The 21,817-nt window shown below is 35.4% G+C and overlaps 2 protein-coding genes and 1 long non-coding RNA gene across 3 annotated transcripts in view; 2 read left to right on the top strand and 1 right to left on the bottom strand.

Moving 5' to 3' along the window:
* Window positions 1–20,210, bottom strand: part of LOC105429547 (uncharacterized) — a 36,568-nt gene extending 16,358 nt beyond the window's left edge. Inside the window, exon 1 of the mRNA XM_089080390.1 lies at window positions 19,068–20,210. Coding sequence (XP_088936516.1) covers window positions 19,068–19,227 — 160 coding nt within the window. The 5' untranslated portion in view covers window positions 19,228–20,210. The remainder of the gene's footprint in view (window positions 1–19,067) is intronic.
* LOC148936063 (uncharacterized) lies at window positions 102–1,199 on the top strand. The gene has a single exon (XM_089079291.1). The coding sequence runs from the start codon at window positions 108–110 to the stop codon at window positions 1,185–1,187; it is 1,080 nt and encodes a 359-aa protein (XP_088935417.1). The 5' UTR covers window positions 102–107; the 3' UTR covers window positions 1,188–1,199.
* Window positions 14,700–19,127, top strand: LOC148936062 (uncharacterized). Its single transcript, XR_016139986.1, has 4 exons — window positions 14,700–15,286; window positions 17,802–17,907; window positions 18,083–18,234; window positions 18,997–19,127. It is a non-coding gene; the product is annotated as an uncharacterized LOC148936062 (long non-coding RNA).
* Window positions 20,211–21,817: the final 1,607 nt, after the last annotated feature.

Genomic DNA, 21,817 nt, shown 5'->3' with positions numbered 1-21,817 from the left:
GTTTCTGTACCGTTGGTTTAATAAAGAGCGAGTCTTTCTTAAAACAGTGTTCTTCCTTTCCGAGAGCGCTCCGCCGAGTATCGCGATCACGGGAATTAACGCCGCGAATGCGACAATTTTGGGGGCTCGTCCGGGATCGAATTTTTCGATTCGTGTGTGTGTGTGTGAGAGAGATAATGGCGGAGCGACAAACAGAAGAGACGGGGACTGGACAGGAAGAGGCGAAAAGTCGGAGAGTGATCTCTGCGAGGAAAAGGGCCTGCACTCGAGCGGAAGGACCGGAGGCGTCTCCGAATTTGGAGGAGATTCTTCGCTTAACGCTGGAGGAGCTTCGCTCTCTGAGGGAGGAGCGCGCTCGTCGAGAGACAGAAACATTTTCTATGCCCGGTCCGCAGGAAGAGATTTCGCAACGTCCGATATCAGGCCAGTCATTTCCTTTTTCAAATTTTAATTCCGACTTGAAACTTAAGCCCGATATTTATGATGGTAGTGTTCCGTTGCGCGAATATCTTACGCAATTTAATTTAATTGCGCGGGCGAATAATTTGGGAAACGCGGAAAAGGCTGTCGTATTAGCGTCATGTCTCCGAGGAAAAGCGCGTGCGATTTTGGAAGGGGGCACGGATTTTGAGAACTCTCAATTTGAAAATTTAGTCGCGCGTTTAGAACTACGTTTTGGAGAAAATTTATCCTCGCAAAATTATTATTATCAATTTACGAATCGAAAACAGAGATTCGGAGAAGATTTAGCTGCATTAGGCTCGGATATCGAGCGTTTATCTCGATTAGCTTATCCTGAATGTTCTCCTGGAGTTCGTGACAAAATTGCTTGTTCTCAGTTTGTACTTGCATTGTCTGATGTGAATGTTAAACAGACATTGCAGCTAGAAGGGTTAACGTCTTTGAGGGCTGCGGTAGAAAGAGCTTTGGCTATTAAAATTATTAGGGAGAATTGTTTAAAAGAGCGGAGAAATTTTAATTTTAAGGAGGTTAAAGATTGCTCGAATTATAAGAGCAATCCTGATTTGAACGGGTTCAAAGTAGAATCTCGTGGAACGAGGGGATTAAATTTTATGAAAAAGAAGAATTTTAAAATTCAAAAGAAACAGGAATGTTGGCAGTGCGGAAAACAAGGGCACTTCCGTTCCGAGTGTCCATCACTTTCTATTTCACAGCAGGGAAAATAGGTTTTGTCGAACTTACAGGGGCGGGCTCGACAAATGGAAGAAATGCCCCGGGTGTTTGTAGGCGTTTTGAGAGAGGGTGTGAAAAATCAAGAAATTTTGTTTTTCAAGGCTCTCTTAATGGGAAAGATTGTTTTTTTTAAATTGGATACGGGCTCCGATGTGACCTTAGTGAGTAGTAAATTTATAGGGAGAAAAGGGAAGCGTTTTTCAGCTAAGGAAGAAAATTTGAGATATCCTACGGGGGAAAGAGTCCCGATTAGTTTTAAAATATTTGCTAAGATAAAGTTAGGGAGATTTGATTTAGAGTTACCGATTTTCGTTGCCGATATTGGAGAGGATTGTATTTTGGGCGCGGATTTCTTTTCACGAATAGGGATGCAAACTGTTATAGAATCTTTTCTCCGTGGAGGTCATAGGGAAGATTTTTGTCGTCGAATTAAGCAAGAGGACGAAGCTGTGCCCGCGGAGTTGGAAGAATTCTTTAATAATAATTCCCGAGAGTTGGAGGAAGATCAGAGATTAGTTTTCGCTACATTGTTGCGAGAATTTCGTGACGTGTTTTCGGAGCAAGCTGTTGCAGGAAAGTGTGAAGTTCTTCAACATAAAATTGAATTAATGGATTCTTGTCCTATCAAACAGGCTCCTAGGAGAATTCCAATTCATATGCGTTCAGAAGTTGAAAAAATTATGGAGGACATGAAAGAACAAGGGGTAATTGAAGAATCTTCAAGTCCTTGGGTTTCTCCAGCAGTTTTGGTAAAGAAGAAAGATGGATCTCTTAGATTTTGCATTGATTTTCGGAAATTGAATGCGGTTACGAAAAAAGATTCTTATCCGCTACCAAGGATTGACGATCTTCTTGATCAGTTATCGGGAAATGCCTGGTTTTCTACTCTAGATTTGAAGAGTGGTTATTGGCAACTGAAAATTCGTCCCGAAGATAGGGAAAAGACTGCTTTTTCTGTGGGGAATGGACTTTGGCAATTTGTTGCGATGCCTTTTGGTCTGTGTAATGCCCCAGCTACCTTTGAACGTCTTATGGAACGGGTGTTACGGGGTTTACTTTCGAAAATTTGCCTGGTTTATTTAGATGATGTGATAGTTTTTGGCAAAACCTTTGAGAAAATGAAAGAGAATTTAAGAGAGGTTCTTCTGAGATTTCGTGCTGCGAAACTTAGTGTTAACCCAAAAAAATGTGATTTATTTAAGAGACAGGTAAAATATTTGGGTCATATTGTTTCTTTTGCCGGGATCACTACGGATCCTGAGAAGACTGAAGCGGTCACTGAGTGGCCAGTTCCTCAGAATAAGAAACAGGTCCGGAGTTTTCTTGGATTTTGCTCTTATTATCGGAAGTTTGTTAAAGGATTTTCTTCAATTGCGAAGCCTCTATTTAAATTAACTGAGAATTTGACTAAATTTGAATGGACTGAGCAATGTCAAGAAGCATTTTTGAGGTTAAAACAGGCATTAACGTCTGCACCTCTTCTTTTCTTTCCGAAGGGGGAAGGAAAGATGATTTTGGATACGGATGCTTCAGGTTTTGGAATAGGGGCGGTACTTTCACAAGTTCAGGACGGCTGTGAGAGGGTCATTGCTTATTATAGTCGAGTTTTGAACAAACCTGAGCGGAATTATTGCACAACAAGAAGAGAGTTATTAGCTTTGGTAGATTCGATGAAACATTTTCATCATTATTTGTACGGAAAGAGTTTCTCTATTCGAACTGATCATGCTTCTTTGAGATGGTTGATGTCCTTCAAAGACTTGGAGGGACAATTGGCTCGTTGGATGGAAAGGTTACAACAATACGATTTTGATGTTGCTCATCGAAAGGGGATTATACATGGTAATGCCGATGGTCTTTCGAGACGCCCTTGTGTAGAAGAAAAATGTAGATTCTGTTCTAAAGTGGAAGTTCAGAGAGGGCTTTTGGAGGATAAAGTAGTTGCTCGTATTGTTTTGCGTGAGGATTCTTCTGAGGATTGGCGAAGGGCTCAAATAGAGGATCAGGAACTGGCAATGTTTTTACTTGCGAAAGAAAATGATTTGCGACCTTCTTGGGAGGAAGTTTCTTCGAAAGGATTGTCAGCCAAGATCTATTGGCAACAATGGCATGCCTTGGAAGTCCAAAATGGGATTTTGCATAAGAGATGGGAGGCTCCTAATTTGAAAAACAGTTTTCTTCAGTTGATGGTCCCGCGAAGCAAAGTGAAGCAGATTTTAGAAGAAGCTCATGATACTCCTTCTGGAGGGCATTTCGGGATCAATAAAACGCTGGAAAAGATCCGGAAACGTTTTTATTGGGCAACCTGTAAGAAGGATGTTGAGGAATGGTGCAGAACCTGTAAGATTTGTATTGCGAAGAGGGGTGCTGCAGATAAGGGGAAATCTCCTTTGCAGATCTTTAATTCAGGAGCTCCTTTTGAGAGGATTCAGATGGATATTTTAGGCCCGTTACCTGTTTCTTCTTCAGGCAACAAGTATCTCCTAGTTGTTGTTGATTGTTTCACTAAATGGGTAGAAGCTTTTCCTTTGAAAAATATGAGAGCTACTACGGTAGCAGAAATTTTTGTTAATCAGGTTGTTTCTAGATATGGGGTCCCGTTGGAACTTCATACTGATCAGGGAAGAAATTTTGAATCACAGCTCTTTCAAGAATTGATGAGAATTTTGGGAATTAGGAAAACGAGGACGACCGCTCTTCATCCTCAGTCTGATGGTCAAGTTGAAAGACAACATCAGACGATTTTACAGTATTTGTCAAAGTTTATTGAAGAGAATCAAAAGGATTGGGATCGTTGGATTCCCATGTTTCTTCTTGCCTATAGGACCTCTAAACATGAGGCTACAGGCGTAACTCCTTCAGAATTATTTTGCGGAAGAGATCTTACCTTGCCGATGGATTTGCTAAGAGGTACTCCTCCCAGTTATGGTTTTTCCGAGTCAGCGGAGGAGTACGTTCGAAATTTGCGGCAGAAGCTGGATGAAATTCATCAGAGAGTAAGAGAGAGATTAGAATCAAGGTCTTTGAAGATCAAGTGCCGCTATGATCGAAAGGTTAGGCATCCCGTTTTTGAGGAAGGACAGAAGGTTTGGTTATTTAATCCTCATCGTAAGAAGGGTAGGTCTCCCAAACTACAGAACGATTGGGAGGGGCCTTTTGAGATAATTAAGAAAATTAGTGATGTAGTTTTCTGTATTTCTCGTTCAGGTGGTCGGAAAAGCAAGGTTGTGCATGCTGACAGGTTAGCTCCGTATAGGGAAAGGGAAGAATTTTAAGTAGAGATTTTCGGGGCCCGGTTTTCCAATTTCGACATTACTTTTATTTCTTGTTAATTGTTTTGAGTTACTGTGTTCTGTTTTATTTTTCTTTAAGCTTCCTTCCGTCGTGAGAAGCGTCGTGGGGAGATCCTCGAGCCTGACCACCAAGCAAGATCTTCAGGCTCGTGCTTCAAACTGAAAAGAAGTCTGCTTCGCCCCCGGTTTTCCGAGTCGTGGTTTTTCCGGGGGACGATGGGCGAATGCCGAGGCAGGGGCTTAGTGTGTCTTTTAGAAAGACGAAAGGGTCCACGACGATTACCCCCACTTTGCCCGAAAAATAGAAGAGAGAAGTGCGCAAAGCTCAAGACGAAGAGTCAAGAGTGAAACGCGCGAGAATTTCAAGAACAAGATTCTTCTGAAGAGTAGAGAAGACTGGGATTGGAAGTAGCGGCGCCCGGTAACCTGAGGCAGCAGCCCAGGGTAGGGCAGGAAGTCGCAGGAGCCCAGAAGTCTTTTCCTAAGAAGAAGTTCTTGAAAGAGGAAGAATTGTCGGGACGACAATTTTATGAAGAGGGGGGCAGTGTTGCGGCCGTGCGGTATTCCGTTCGGCGCTGCTAAGAAATAATCAATATCAATCGATAAGAGTTCGAATAGAGGATCGGCCCTTGGCAACGCGTCGTTCTCCGACTGTTTTATAGATTTGACGGCCGGATTCTGCGGTGGCCGGACGCGTTTCTGTACCGTTGGTTTAATAAAGAGCGAGTCTTTCTTAAAACAGTGTTCTTCCTTTCCGAGAGCGCTCCGCCGAGTATCGCGATCACGGGAATTAACGCCGCGAACGCGACAATATCTATGTTAATTAGTTCGCGTTACATTCTACATTTCGTGACGTCTCGATCGCGATGATAAGGCATACAGCGCTTTGCTATGGCATTCCCCTATCTCGTGTTCTCAAGAGCTTATTGTCGCAGTCACATGCCGCAGCCACCATTGGGCTTTACACGCGTGCGGTAAGGCGTCATTATCGTTGTTATTTACATCGTACGCACGCCGCGGTGTGGTGTACATGCAAACATATGCGTTTATTCGGAACTCGTCGGCGGCGCTTCATAACAATCGCCGTTAACAATTGGAACGCCGTGCGAAATGTCGGCGGTATTGATAATAAAATATCAAACGACGATACCTGATAGTTACATCTTATTCACATGGGAAACTAATAATCGCGGAGATAGCTAGGATTAAGATGCCTAGCGAAGTTCAAAATTTTGCCGCATCGCGGCTTCTCCAACGCATCCCTGTTGAATCGCTACGAAAGCCACCGAAATAAATTTCAAACCGCATCTAATGCAAAACTCTTGCCAGTTTTTGCATTCAAGGCCACGTCCGGTTCCACCTCTATTCTCGTTTACAACATCTGTAATAACATGTTAATTTCCAGTATCACATGCACGCAATTGAGATAGTCGTCCGTTAAGCATTACAATACCTTTCGTTCGCTAAATACGAAATTCGTGTTGCCGCGCGTGCATATAGAAAATCAAATTACATGAGAAAGCGCGCGAGCGCGCGCGTGCGAAGATGCGTGACTCGTAAATCACGCTTCGGAGATGTGAAAAAGAGGTAAAAGAAACGCCGCGCGGAAAAGTAGGAGACTTTTTTATAAACGAGGCGACCCCAGTCCACGTCGATCTCGTCCGATCCGAATCGGAGTAGAGCGCAACGTGGGATTGCTTTCCATTATGTAATTTCGTGCGGCTGTATGCGTAAGAACACCGCGTTATTGATCCCGACGGAAGATAACAAGATTATTCCTCGCGTTCTTTCACGTGTCAATCTGTTTCGATTGAGGAGTAAGTAGAATCGGTTGAACGAACGCGGTGGCAGAAGTACGATGCCGGATTTTTATTGCCGGAAAGATATGTTTATTATATCTTTCTCTCTGGAAAGACAGAGCACGCACGAATGCGTTCCGAATGCATCAAAGTGAAAGACAGATAATTGTCTTGTAATATGCACGAATGCGCTAAATATCCGACAACGCGAAATCTTCCAAAGAACTATGAGATGTATGAGATGTATTAATGAAATGTAGTTGTCTAATGGGAGAAAGAGATCGATCAATGCGGAAGAGATAACTTATTACAGAGAAGTAATTTATTTTAGAATTACACATATACAAGAAAATTTTCATTCATGTTCTCTGTTTCATAACAAGGTATATTTAATTCAATGGAAGTTCAATAACACAGGAACATTAAAAAATTTGTATACGGTCTGGAAGCAGGATTTGTAAATATCAAAGATTAAAACAATCATCCATCATTATTATTATCAATTTCTGCAAAGTTGCAAAACATGTAAATTATTTTATATTTAAAATAACAAAGTATATTGTTACATTTAAAACATTCAATTTAAAAGAACTTCAGTAAGACGTTTTACATTTCGTAGATATTCAAAGTGTTTCAAATGTTTTACTTAATTCTGATAACTAAGTAAAAATAAAAAAAGAACTTTGCAAACACAATTAGAAAGAACATATAGAATTTATATTTAAACTTTTAATTTAGGATTTTCACATATTATACTTCTAATCTTTATTTTCCCATTAGAATTTATGTGATTTCTGGAAAATCAGATTGGGTCCCGATTAAATTTTAAAAAGTTTCCTATTTGAGAAATATTATGTTACGTCTGCAATTTAATGTAATATTCAATTTAATATAGTAGAAATAATATATGAGGAAAACATCTTCCCGAATTGAATTTCGAACAATTATTTATTTCTTGTTAACAGAATCGAGAAGCAAATAGATTCTGTAACTAAAAGGTGTTTCCACACTTTCGTGCACAATTTTAGATTTCACCGAAATAGGTATGCTAAGAGGAACACGTTTACTATTATTATGTAAGAGGTGCGTATCAAGTGACAATAGGTTGTCAGCCGCCAGTTTTATCTTTTACTGCATCGTCAACAATTGGTAGCCTTCGCGTATTGCCCTACTTTAGATATCGCAGCTCGCATAAACTCGCTATATCTTGTAATTTCCCCCGTGCTTTTATTTTACTTTCTTAAATTTTAATAGAAATGTATCATGTAAATATCGTGCAATGAGGTCTTTCATGAATCTTTCATTAGTATTTATCGGACTTGTTATGAAAATTTTAAATTTGACCGATAAAATCTTTTAATTAGTTAAGTAACTCATACCATTAATTAGACAGTATGCTATTTTTTAAATAATTTAAAATGGCAAATCGCTACACACGAATATATTTATTTTTCTTTATTATTTTATCTTATACTCTCTACTTGATATTGTAATCATTGTAAAAGAATAATTTTTTAAAAAAGAAAAAGAAATGAGAACGAGATGATATAAAAATGTAAATGAATATGGTAAATGAAAAGTTGGACAAAGTATCGCTCCACAAATTGATCCATGCAGAACTGAGGCGAATCGATCATGCCGCTACTAGGATCGGTACATTTTTCTTCGGAAAAACACGCATCAGTAGTTGCGAAAATCATAGGACACCCGGTGTAAACGGGACCGCGTATGTGTTCGCCGAACTCCGTTCTGCAAAGTCAAGTCGCGAAATCCGTTCGCCGATATCTCCCTCATACGCGAGCAGATAAAGTAGCACTCTTATGCGGTCCTGCATTCTGCGCCCAGATTTCGCGAGTTCGCCCCGCTTTACCTCCTTCTACTTCTCCTTCTCCTCCTCGTGATTCAATGGAACCGCGCGTACAATGTAATTTTCCCTGTACGGTGCCACTGCCATAACACGAAACAGTTAACTCTTTCTTTTTTATACCTTTTTTATACCATAGCTCTCCAACAGGATAGATTGTGCATTCGAATGATCTTGAGAAAGATTAGACGATCGGGTCTAATCTCTTTGAGAATTTAAAGAAATGATTCTCAAAGCTGAAAATGATTTCAATGGAAGTTTTGTTTTATCAAGTTCTATCAATTAGATCTATTCACTCCGAGAAAGAGAAGTCACAATTTTCCAATAAATACCAATAATACATAAAGCTAATATTTTCTAGATATATTCTAAAAAATGCTGCAATTCTTTTTTCATTGAAGAAGCTAATAATGTATTTTCGCAAGAAATATTTAAAAATTATAAAAGCAAAAAAAATTGTTGATATACACATATACATAATAAATAAATTATAGGGCTTTAATAATATACTAATATAAACAATAAACAAATAAAAAATAACGTTTGCGTTTTTCTTACTGAGCTTATAGTTCTTATTTTCTTTATTTGTTGTTAATACATATGTTTTAAATTTTATTTTATTGACGTGCATACGTTGTATGTTCTATCATCTTTTTTTATATATTCTAATAAGTTACATTTTAATAAATAAAATTCAACTCTCATTAATTCTTGTCGCAATGTTACCAAATTTGCGCAGATTTGTGAAATTGTGCAAGAGAAAATCGCGATGTTGTGTCAAGTCTCACAGAATCTTGTTCTAAAAGCGTATATACGACTCGAAATATTTCACTTTATCTCGAACAGGAAGACGTTATTACCACTCTAATCGAAACTTTCCCGCTCCCCGTAGTTGAGACGCTCAGATGGGCGCGCTTCTGCGTTCTAATGGAAAGCGAAAATCCCATTGAATCAAATGGGCCCGGCCTAGTGCGCGTTCTTTTTTCCTTTTTGTGCGTCCCACAATGCTCTTGTTTATGAATGAAGATTGGACAATGCGTATGTCCTCCTGCGCATGTATATGCGTGATCTGATTACGAGCACATCGTGATTCATGGAACTGCGTCACTTCGCGTTAATGCAACCGCGTATTTAATAGAATAATGTCGCTGCAAAGAAGAAGAACATCCTCGTTAAGAGGCGTATACATTCACAAAGAGACAATAAAAAGCAGCTTGCATAACGAAACTTTTATGAATTTCGTAATCAATTTGTCGAAATGTCGACAGTTCAGAGAGAACTTCATTTCTGCTAATTTGTAGAGATGATAATATAAACGTTTTTTTTTCGGACAAAAGTTACAAAAAATTTTAATTACAAAAAAATAACATAAGAAGATGTGAGGAATAGAGAATAATAACATATATTAAAGCTAAAACAAAATTCTCTGTACTAAAAAAATAATAAATAATTTATTAAAATTGTTAATAATTTATTAAAATAATTTTTGTAGCTCAAATGTTTCTATCACATTCCAGGACATTTTTTATCGAAAGATTTTACCGCGGATCAATTTCGTAATTTCGTGATTTATTTTCCTTATCAACGATATACATATATAAGCCTTCTCATTCTAATTAATACCTCGAGTACAATTTTGAAGAATAATAATTAATCTTCATGCGTACATGAACGCAATACGTTTTTTGAATTTTTATTCGCGTATTTATCGCATCAATTGTACATGATGTAAGTAACGAGCGTAATTTGCAAGTGAACTATTAATCCATTTTCTCAACACATTGAGATTTCTTATGTGCGCCGAGAACTATCGTCGAGCGAATGGAAGGTGTGGGAAACTCGCAGACCGATTCTCATACGAGTTGTCCCAGATTCGAATGCGATTCGCGTCGTCGTTTTACTGTAGCCGACGAATTTCGCGGATGCATCCGATAAATTTCTTTCGCACGCTTTCTCTTCCATCGCTTTGATGTTTCTTTAATTAAGCGGAAAAAAAGTATTTAACCCTCTAGGGACAATCTATGGATCTTTACGTGAAATGCTTTTTAGGTGAAGGAAAGTGCAACGACTAACGATATTCCTATTTGTTGAATTTTGTAAATTCGTTTATATAGCGGGTTTATATAGTTTTATATGGCTAATTTTTAGCGATATAATCATAAGTTCGTTGGAATTGTGTGGAAAATGAATCTGTATTTATTATATATTTATTATATTATTATATCTGTCGCATTTTTTTCTGTCACGCTACACACGCGATGCTGCGTGAAAAGTACAAGGCGATGATTCAATCTCCTCTATCTCGAAGATTGACGTGCACTTTCGCGACATATAAACCTCTTCAGCCCTAAGATTGCGATTAATCGCTGCGATTAAAACGATGTCTCGCATTTTTTTTACAATTTGTAATCTGCCCACACCACTCATTGCCATGACACCTTATATCCTTGACGTATTATCTTGATGCGTTTGTTGCAACCTTTACGACATCTCGGCATCACCATTCTATTTTACATAATACTTGTAATACTTTAAAGTAATCTTCAAAATGAACATATGTAAAGTAAAATTCGGCTAGTTATTGAGGAAAACTGATACGAAAAAAAAAATCTTTTTGCTGAAATTCCTAAAAAGTTGGATTAGATTGATATAAAATATTTGAAAATAATTTTGTTGAGCTATCAAAATAATTATGTATAGAACGGTTAAATAAGATAATAATGTAAACATTTTTTATATTCTGACCAATTTGAGCATCCAACGAAATTATTTTCAAATTTATCCCTGACCAAATTTTTAGATATTCTAGTAAAACTGTTCTTTCTATGGAGAAATCTCATCATTACAAGCAATATTCTTCGTATTCAAATCTTATGACATAGAAATTTTCTTTCAAGTTATCAACACATTATCATATTACGAAACTTGAACGTCATAAGAAAATACTTAAGAAATATGAAGAATGTGACTTAAATGATCCTGAAATCATCAGAAATGATTCTTTAAGAATTGGTAGAGAAAACTCGAATCGATTATTATATATTACAATAATGATATATTTTAATACACCTACTGCGAATAAATTCAAAATAAAATATCGAATTATCGCTAAATTTTTACTGCTTTAGTTTAAAATTTGAGATACAAGAAAATAAAATTCGTTACGACTTGGATACAAATTAGATATAACGATTTTATGATGAACAACACTTTTCCGATCGCGTCTTCTTTCTTTCCGTGTTTCGTTTCGTTTCGACATTAAATTTTCGATCATTCGCTATAATTTTATATTTTACTCTCGCGCATTTCATTCTGGAAGTATATATCTGGCTCTTCGTGTTGTATTAAATGTTTCAAAATATTCGACAGGATCGATATTCTCTTCCACGCGACAGTAAACAGATAGTCATTACGTATAAATGATGGCTAGTCAGTAACGAATACAGCATGTGATGCAGCCTTGTCGCGCAGTGCCCGCATGTACCGGGTGTCTTTGCTCTCCTTGCTTGCGACATATCGCAAATGTTTGTATCTCTTCCGCGACGACAGCGCGGCGACGGTGCATCGCGACACAGACGGCCATCGGTCATACCTATGCAACGGAACGTCGCGTCGCGTCGCGTCGTCCGGATCACGCACGATTCAATTCTCGCAACGCCGCGTTGACATGCAACTTCGTGAAAGTAATTTATTGCCGCGAGAGAATCAGCCGGTTAAGCGCCGTGAATCGCGTGTTTCAGCATGTGAACACGCGTCTGCGTGTGGAGATTACGGTGTGCCTCCACACGAGAGGAGTAAAGGCCGCGTCACGCGTACCTAACGGCCGAGTTTTGTCCGAATCGACAAAAATATTATATTGAAAGAAGCGCAGAGAGATGAAAGTCCGAATAGTAACGGTCGATAATCGATATTTTATTATGACGCTTGTTACATCGTATTTATTTTCTCTCGTTTGCAATTTCGTAGTTTGCAGTTCTATACAGGATATTGTATATGTAAAGATGTGTCGTTTTTTAAAAATCTCGTAGAGAATATCCTGATTTAAGTAATTCAAGTCTATCTTCGATATTGTTTTACATAGTTCCATCTGTGCATTTGACAGTCATTCGTTCGTTACACTGAGAAAAATTTTGATTTTACGGTTACAGCAAAAATTATTTAGATACAAAAAATTTTAGTTAAAATAGATAAATGAGTAGGTAATAAGCACTGCGATATCGCGATATGTTTTGTATCTAATCAATATAGATGACAGAAGACAGAGACAGAATTTATATCTGAATAATTCGTCAAATTTAGCAAGAAAGTCTCTCTGTGACACCCAGATAGATAAGAGCCAATCACATCTCTTATAAAAGTGACTATGATTTAGTTACGAAATCTAAATTTTTTTGCATTCTATTAATAAAATGTTGTTGTTATACATACAACATACGACAGAAAATTTTTTAGCAAGTACAAAAAAATAACAATACATTTTAATTTAAAATTCTAGTTGGACCAGCGAAATATTTTGAGTGTAAATTGATTAAAGATATTATTATAAAAAGAGAACAATAAATTCACACTTCAGGTCAAGACAATTTTCAATCAAGAATCGAATCCTTATTCGTTTATCATATTAGATCAATGATTCAAAGAATAATCCTAAGGTTTGCATAAAACTTGTATTGAATTTGTATCACGAGATTTACATAGAAATATTTAGGAATTGTGAATTAAAAATAAGAGTTCAAGCAATTGAATAATTTTAATTTATCTTGTTCCAATTAATTGAATTCTAATTCCCAATTCTCAATTTTCAATAGTTTGAAAGTAACTAGCAATAATATTGATCTGTTTTTTGAACTACTGTACATTTGTTGTAATTAAAATGAAATAGATATATATTTGAAGTTTAACAAAAGCGAGATAGAAAGTTTGTAGCCTAGGAACAGAAGACAAATATTATAGTTCATTAGTGCGGTTTAACGCGGTTTAAGCGCGTTTCACGCGGTGTAACGCGGTCTTAAAATGAAATACGACACACGCACGCATACGCATAGTGCGACATGCCTGCGGTGGTATCAGACACAACGACCCGGCTAGGAGCCCCGAAGCCGCCGCACTTTCTAAAGACCTTCGCCGGCTTCGCCGAGTTTGTCTATTGCCGATCGCGAGTACCTCGAAAGCGTAAGCGCGCGTGTACAATGCCATCCATTAACGGCCGCCCCTGAGATCGGCCTTTCTTTCGACCTAGAGCCAAGCAGGCGGCGGATGATCCACGTTTTCGCTCGAAAACCGGTATGAAACCGTGCGCACGGTCGATCGACTTGCCTCCGCTTTTTAAGCCAAATCCAAATCACCCGGAGGTGGGCCGACGTATTCCTCGATGCCCGATGATTACGGCTCGGGAATCGTTCCACCTTGGCCGCCGAGAATGTAAAATTCGATGCGACATGATCTCTTTCGACGGCATTCGAATCGGGAAAGAATCCTTCATTCGATAACGATCTCATTAGCGGATCGTTAAAAATTTACGAGTGTTCTCTCGGTTCCTGGCATTTTCGTATCAAAGATCTCCATGGCTGTGAAGAAATACTATTTCAGGAGGGGACGCGGCATTCCGCGGTGACATAACTTTTAGTCATTTCGACATTCCGCATAATCGCCGCATAGGAAATGATCCTCGCTGTCGGACGCTCTCGCAAGCGACTCTCGCAAGCGGCTAATGAGATGACCTTCGAGTGCGTAAGTGCGAGCGTCGCCTCGCGTCACGTCGCCTCGCGTCGCACCGCGGCATGCCGAGAGGATCAGAGGTGGCGCAGGCCATATTTGTCATGATGATGCTACCCCACGCGTCTGTGTCTACATATAGTGTGACATTTACAACTTGCGCCGCGGTGTGAATTACTTACTCGGATTCTTGCATGCGAATATATAGCATCATTGTAATTTCTTACTATCGTGACATTCGCGAATTCGCGATTTCGTAACTATTATCGTGGCGTCGAGATTATGCGAGAAATGACATAAACGCCAAATTAAGGGAAAAATAAAAAACGAATCTTAACTATCGCGTTTGTATGTAACCTAAAAATTTTTCTGTTTTAGATACGTGTTAGTAGAAAAATATTTATTTATTATTAATTATATATATATATTAATTACACACACACACACACACACACACGCGCGCGCGCGCGCGCGCGCGCGCGTGTGTGTGCGTGTGTGTGTGTGTGTGTGTGTGTGTGTATGTAAATAATAAAATAGAAAAAAATAATAGGATATACATATGCATTAATATAAATTTTAAAATTATAATATGCAAATTATATATTAACTTTATATTAACATAACTTTTAAAATAAGAAGAATAAAATAAATAATATTAGAATAAATAATAAATAAATAAAATAATAAATAAAATTAGGAAACAAAACATCTTTCTATTTTGAATTCTCTTTTTAAATTATGCTATGCCTATTTCAAATCGATTTTATTTCCTAGGATATAGCATTGCATTTTTAAATTCCCAAAATTAAAAGTCGCCAGAACAATTGACTTGGGATAAAAAAAAACATATGATTTCCAACAGTGCTATAAATAAGTGCTATAAGTTTTAAGATTGTTAATATGATTTAAATGATAAATTATGATGCGAGGGGATTAGAAGTTTTATTAAAGCACGCCGCCAGATCTCTTATCCGATAATAGAACGCGCATTTCAACGCTCGAGTAAACGAATCCATCACGTGTCGATAGAATTGTCGATCGATCTGCGTATTATTCTTTGCGATTGCTTATACCAGCATTTCCCAACCTGATTTCGTTTCAAAAGCCTTCGTAAACTTATGCAAAATTGCAAACCTCTCTTTGTCAGCTTTATTAGAACATCACAAGGATTATATCTTTTTAAAGATTAAGAGATGAATTAGAATTATATATCTAATAAGTGAACTTTGAAGTCCAAATTTGAGATTCAACATTTGCTGATTAATCAAATCAATATCATCGAATGTATTCCAAGTACTCGTTACGTTTGAGCTTTCTGTTGTCGCTTTCTATCGTCAAATATCGAGCATTCGTGTTACTGAGGATGAACGAGAACAGGTAGAAGAGGTACATATACCTGCCGCTTCCGCGTTTCTCCTGAGGTACGTAAATCTTGTCGCGATTCGCGAACACTCACGACGTTGATACCGCTTGTCGGAATTCACCGAGAAACTAACATCTTGCATACACACATTACATGCACGCATGTACATACCGGTTGCTGTTGCCGCCGGCATTACAATGGCAGTGGTATTTCCTCTAAGAATTCTTTACTCCCTTTTGTTTCGCGAAGTCATGGCTGGCTCCGAGAATTTGGCCTTACGAGAAATAACGCATTCTTAAAAAGGAAAATAATCGACAATGATTTTTTTTAATGTGTAAGGAAATTGTCGTAAAAACAATACATCTCCAGCCTTAAATCTGCTAAGCGAACAACAACGACTTTTCTCACATTGCAAATCCAAATGTAATATAAATTAGGAAAAATTTACAAAGAGAAGAAAATCGAAGAGATACGGATGACATTCACATATCATATATAATATCGGAATTTCACCGGCATCAAATAACGTAACAGATACCGATATATTTGCCACGGTGATCGGCATATTAAATTACTTTCACTGACCGAATCATACGTGCGTGGCAACGACTACGCAAAAATCTCGACAAAAATGCAGTCGATTGTCACGAATCTGTAAGAACATACAATACTAATGAGATACAACTATTCTTACGACTGAAGATATCAATCTCTTATTCTTATATTCGGAATAGTCGCATCCGGCTTATGTTTAAGATAGAATAAAGTTTTGTCGCAATTCTTTATTATGCAGATATTAAAGTTATTAATATTGCAAATTGTAAAAAAGAAGATTGTTTTGTATCTTCTGTTCCTTTTCGAGAAAGAATAATCCACGTATAATATTATATATTAGAAATATATATAAGATTAAATAGAAAAATTACTATATAGAATATTATATAATAGAATGTAAACTATATTGTTATACAATGTAGAATTACATATTAAACAAAAAATTTTTTCTATTAAATTAATGTAAAATAGCATTTTTTAAAATATCATTTCTTTAATTTAAAAAAATTTTTTATAATTTGTAAATTTCTTTGTAAATTGCTTTTTAATATTTATTCGAATACAAGAAATATTTATTTGAAATTTTATTTGCAAATCTGCAAATTTTTAATGTCAATAATATTTCCTCAAAAATAGTAATTGACTTTTTAACATGAAAAGAATTTTTCAAATATTAAAATAATATTTATTAATATAAATTAAATATATCTTGGAGATCTCAACTGCTCAATTGAAAAAAGTAAATATAATACTAAACGCGCAATTATATTAAAATAAGTAAATGAAAGTTTTATCGAAGAAATAAATTCTTTCAAATAAAATGACGAGATTTATTTAAAAACATATTATATTAGTTTTTAAAATAAATTACTTATATATAAAATAAAGATTTTCAAACTTTAATAAAAATTTTCTTTATTTAAAAATATATTTTTTTGTTAATCTGATAATAGTTAATCTCATAGATAGCATTTCTTAACAGCTAACTCGTAATTAAAAAACACGATTGAATATATCTTTCGCATCTCCGATATGAGGTATCCATCGTGTATTAAATCCATCATGTTCTTGAAATTTCCCGTTAATCTTTTAAAATATTAATTAATAAAATTCAAGATTAAAATAAAATATTGGTTTCTGTATTTTATAGAAATAGAATTGTCTTATTTTATAGAACTGACCTAGTAAATGACAAATTGCAATGTGTGCTATCACAGTCACTCAAAGTTTGCTATGTAAAGAAAACAACTTCTAAAATTTTAATGTAATAATTTTTCAATTCAAAATAAGATTTTTTTTATATTTAAAAATATATTTTCTTTTTATTATTTATTAGAGTAAAAACAGATTTTTAAATTTCTTTCAAAGAAAAATTTAATGATCTAAAAAAATTATATATTTATTTAAAAAGAAAAAATTTTTTTTATTTTATAATGCAATTTGAGTATGATTTACTTAATTAAAGCAAATATTTTGATATAATAAATAAAATTATCTTAATTTAAAGAAATAATTTTTTCTGCATAAATCAATATTTTTTTATTTATAACAATATACTTTTAAGAATATATTTTTTAATAAGAAAATAATTTTCATGCAAATGTATCATCATTTTCTTAATCTGAATTTAAATTTGATAAATTTAATGGAGTTTTTTTATTATAATACTAACAGTATATAGTATAATAATTTTATATAATAGAATATAATAAAATTACATATTATAGGATTGTTATAAAATTCTATTATAATCTGTAATTTTCTAAGGACTTTCTATTAAAAAATTGTTTTAATCTATAAAAGATAGAGAAAAGTCTACAAAATCTTTAGATTTTCCTTAAATAAAATTTATTACAATTTATTGTAATTCGTCTCAAAATGTAACATGTAACAAATGTAACATGGTTTTCAGTGTAATTATAGTAATTTGCTTCTTCTAAAATTTTACTATTAACAACAAGAGTTCTCCGTTATAGATTTTTCCTAATGAAAATGTTAATTTCTGTTACGAAAATTAGCTTCGAACGATCATGAAATGATCGTTCAAATCACTCGGTAAAATTCGCGTGGAAACTTGCACCGTGCGACTCGTTTACACCACTAATTCGTATGAAAAGTGTCAAGGTATGTAAAATCACTTTCAATTCCTTTCCCAAATTTTTCACGTCGAGCAACTTTAAGCGTTAATCGAACGTGACGTACAAATCGAACGTTCTAATTTCATCTGACTAACATTTAAGCATTCATTTGAATCGAATAAATGATATATTGTATTAATAAGAGAATTCGTTGAATGTAGGAGAGAATATGGCAATAGCAAGAACAAACCATCGAGGGAGCCACCTTTAAAAATAGCATCAATTAATGCTCAAACTGGGATATTCATTGAAGTGTGAAGTGCATTCCCTCTCGCTTCTATTCCTGTGAATGACATTGGCTTATTGTTCTGCGGTAAGCTATGATGCAATTTATCTTTTCTGTTCTAATCGGAAGAACAAGATTTCATTTTTTTCCAAAAGCGACATTCTCGGTATTATCTCTAAATGAAAGAAGTGATGTTTTATCCCTAAATATAAAGCGGATATATTCGAAGAATATGTATTTTTCCTTCTTTCGCGAAATCATTCCTGCCTCTGTTACTCCGAAATTTATTCTTATGAAAAATTATATAAAAATTCTCTTAAGAGAAAAATTTAATTATCAATTAAAAGAGAATAATTTAATTACAGCTTTGTGCTACTGCAGCGCAAATCCATTAAAAATACATAGTTTGCGATAAACAATTGTTCTGAAGTTGCAGATATAAATTCAATAAAGCAAAATTATTAAACATCTAAGATCCTGTCGACCGAGCAATGTCATATTTTATTGTTTATACGTATATATATATATATATATATATATATATATATATATATATATATATATATATATATTGATACAATCAAAGTTCGAATTTAAATCCAAGTGAACATAATAATAGGATAAACTAAGCATGTTATAATAAGAAATTTGTCTAATTTAAATTATTTCTTCTTTACTTTAAAAAGTGAATTGAAAAAACATTCTCAAGAAAAAATATTAGAATTGTAATTATAATCATAAAATAGATTTTCCTGTTATTTTCCTTCAAAATATCATGATTTCATGATCCGTACATTACGTTATTTCACGTCAAAACATTCATTTGAACCTCAACAAACTCGACTCTAGGTTTTCGAGATCTGCCGCAGAAGTGTCTCCGCGAATTGGTGAATCAACAAGTTGAGAGAGACAAGACTCACTCTTATGTCGGCGCCACTGCCGGTAGAGAAGCGAGGCGACGACGAGCAGAAGGATCGTCGTCAGAAAGGTCCCGATTACGGCTCCGGCTACGCTGCCCGTCCCAAAGCAGGTATCCTGCGCTGCCGTTGCTGGTGTTGCTGCTGCTGCTGCGTCCTCCATGGCTCGCTCGCGTTCAGAACCGCCTCTCGCGCATATTTTCGTGCGGTCTCAACCGGTCGCAGTGTTCTTACCGCTTGCTCACACTCTCTTTCCTTTTCTTTTCGTTTTCTTCCTCCCTTTCTTTCCTCATCAATTTGATCGCATAGTTTCGCGCGTGTGAACGAATGTGAAGCGATAAAAAGTTTTCAGATAACAGATTCACTATTCTGTACTCTTCTCTCTCTCTCTTTCTCTCTCTCCCCCTCCTCCTCTGTTTTTCTATTTTATTTTTCTGCCTTTCTCTTTTGTTATTTTTTTCGCGATTGCCCGCCGAACGCGAAAATTTGAAGGCGCTTTGTAGATCGATTGTCGTCGATTATCGTAACCGTCGACTCGAAACGAACGACGCATTCGAGCGCGCGCGGTATTCCCCCGCAGCGAGAAGTGCGTCGTGGACGGTGGACGCGGCGCCAATTCGTGGGTTCTCGCGTTACCACGGAGATGGAAAAGTGATATTGCCGCCGATACGACATGTAACGTATTGAAAGTTAATTCGCGAAACGCGGATGGATCGGCCGGCAATATGCGGACAATGGATCAAGTCCTCTCAGATTTCAGTCGTTGATCTGGAAAACGCCGCCTTGGCGAAACATCTCCACGAATTTGCGATTTCACAAACACGTTTACTTGCGCTCGTAGTGTGCGCGCGCGCGCGCGCACGCTTTTCTCACGTCGCGAATCCAACACGCACTCCTCTCGCCGTAACGCCATGCGACGTACTGACGGAGTGGTGCTGTAGAAACGAGTAAAACAGGTAGGCAAGCAACAGGTGCTTCTGACTCCGTCAGCGGAGGCCGGTGAGAAGAGGGAGATTGTTGACGCTTCTCACTATCAGGGCCGGCCCTACACGAACGTTTGAGTGGGAAGATTGTCGGAAGTCCAGTGAGGAATTCAATCGGATTTTTTTCGTACATGTAAATTTTTCAACAGGTTAACATTCTTGCGTTATTATTATTAAAATTGTTTTTAAAATGTTCACAGAATGAGAAAGAAAATATGAATTTATATTTAATTGTAAATTTAATATATATTAAATAATATATATTAAATAAAATTAAATAAAAATAAATTTAATGTATATATATATATATAAAATTTACAATTAAATATAAATAAACATAATAACATAACAATGTATAACATAATAACATATACAACATATGTATAACATATAATAACATATAAATATAATAAAAATATAATAGTATAGCAAAAAAAATAAAAATATAAAAAAAATATATAAAATAAAAATATAATAGTATAGTATAGTATATTTTAGTGTGTGTGTGTATATATATATATATATATATATATATATGTTATATGTTATTATTTTTAGGTATATGTATGTGTATGGAGAGAGAGAGAAAGGGAGAGAGGGAGGGAGAGAGAGAGAGCATAGTGTTAGCAAATTTCGTAGTTTTGTTTGTCTCTGAAATTTGTGAGTTGAATGTTTAATTTATGAGAAATTTAATTTATAATAAATGCTGTTATAAATTATTGTTATTTTATCTAAATTATTTTATAACAATAAGAATATTAATATATAATAATATTGTACGAATATTAAATTTCATAAATACTAGACATTACAAACGCGCGCTGCGCGCGCGCTATTTATCTTTTAATTAATATAATACTATTATACTATTGTTACTATAATATTTTTAACTTCTTGCGAAATACACAATTGTCAAACGATTCTCTGTGAGATCAATATAATCACAGCTATTCACGAAATTAGCACAGCGAGAGAACCAATCGGCATCGCGAAAAAGAGCCAACAATAAACTTCGAGAAATGTGAGTATCGATTTAACATCTCCTTTTTTATAAAGGAGAATAATAAATTATTTTAGAATAGTCTAAATTTGCTTTTTAAAAATAATCTATAATCATGAAATGCTGTATAAAAATTATTTGAAATTGTCGCGAATGTTGTTCCAATAAATATTTTAAACTTTTTTAATATAGCGCTGTCATTGTCCAAATATCTTACTTTGATCCATTTGCAATGTTATTTTTTTATATTTCATATATTTTCACAAATTTTTCTTTATGTTGTTATATTTTAATATTGCACACGATATAATTTTGTTTTTTTTTTTATAATTTTGTTTGTTTTAATTTATTTTTTAGAAATATCTATAAAATTTGTTTGTATATCTATGTTTTCAATGCACGTTTTTCATTTATGTTGAATTTGGATGACACTTAATTGCTCTCATTGTCAATTAAATATAAAGCTTATATTTTGAATTTTCTTTTATTGATATAAAAGTACCTTTGAAAATGGCTTACAGAGGCTTATAAATCACTTTTATGCCCGATTTCATCAACGTAGATTTACTTTAATCTCGGTTTAACTTGCTCATCTTTTTCTAGTTCTAAGAATTAGAAAAAAATGAAGAGTACACACATGTATCTATTAAAAATGGAATCGGTCATTAGGATAACTTTCACCAAATCCGGTTAATTTAATTGGCCGGTTATCCATTAGAATTGGTTATCCATTGGAATCGCAATTTGTCCACAAATTTAATGACAAATAT

The sequence above is a fragment of the Pogonomyrmex barbatus genome, unplaced genomic scaffold (genome assembly GCF_055798465.1).
Source record: "Pogonomyrmex barbatus isolate J1 unplaced genomic scaffold, ASM5579846v1 scaffold3, whole genome shotgun sequence".
In the NCBI taxonomy this organism is placed as follows: domain Eukaryota; kingdom Metazoa; phylum Arthropoda; class Insecta; order Hymenoptera; family Formicidae; genus Pogonomyrmex; species Pogonomyrmex barbatus.
The sequence above is the reverse complement of the archived record's forward strand: the minus strand, read 5'-3'. Positions and strand labels throughout refer to the sequence as shown.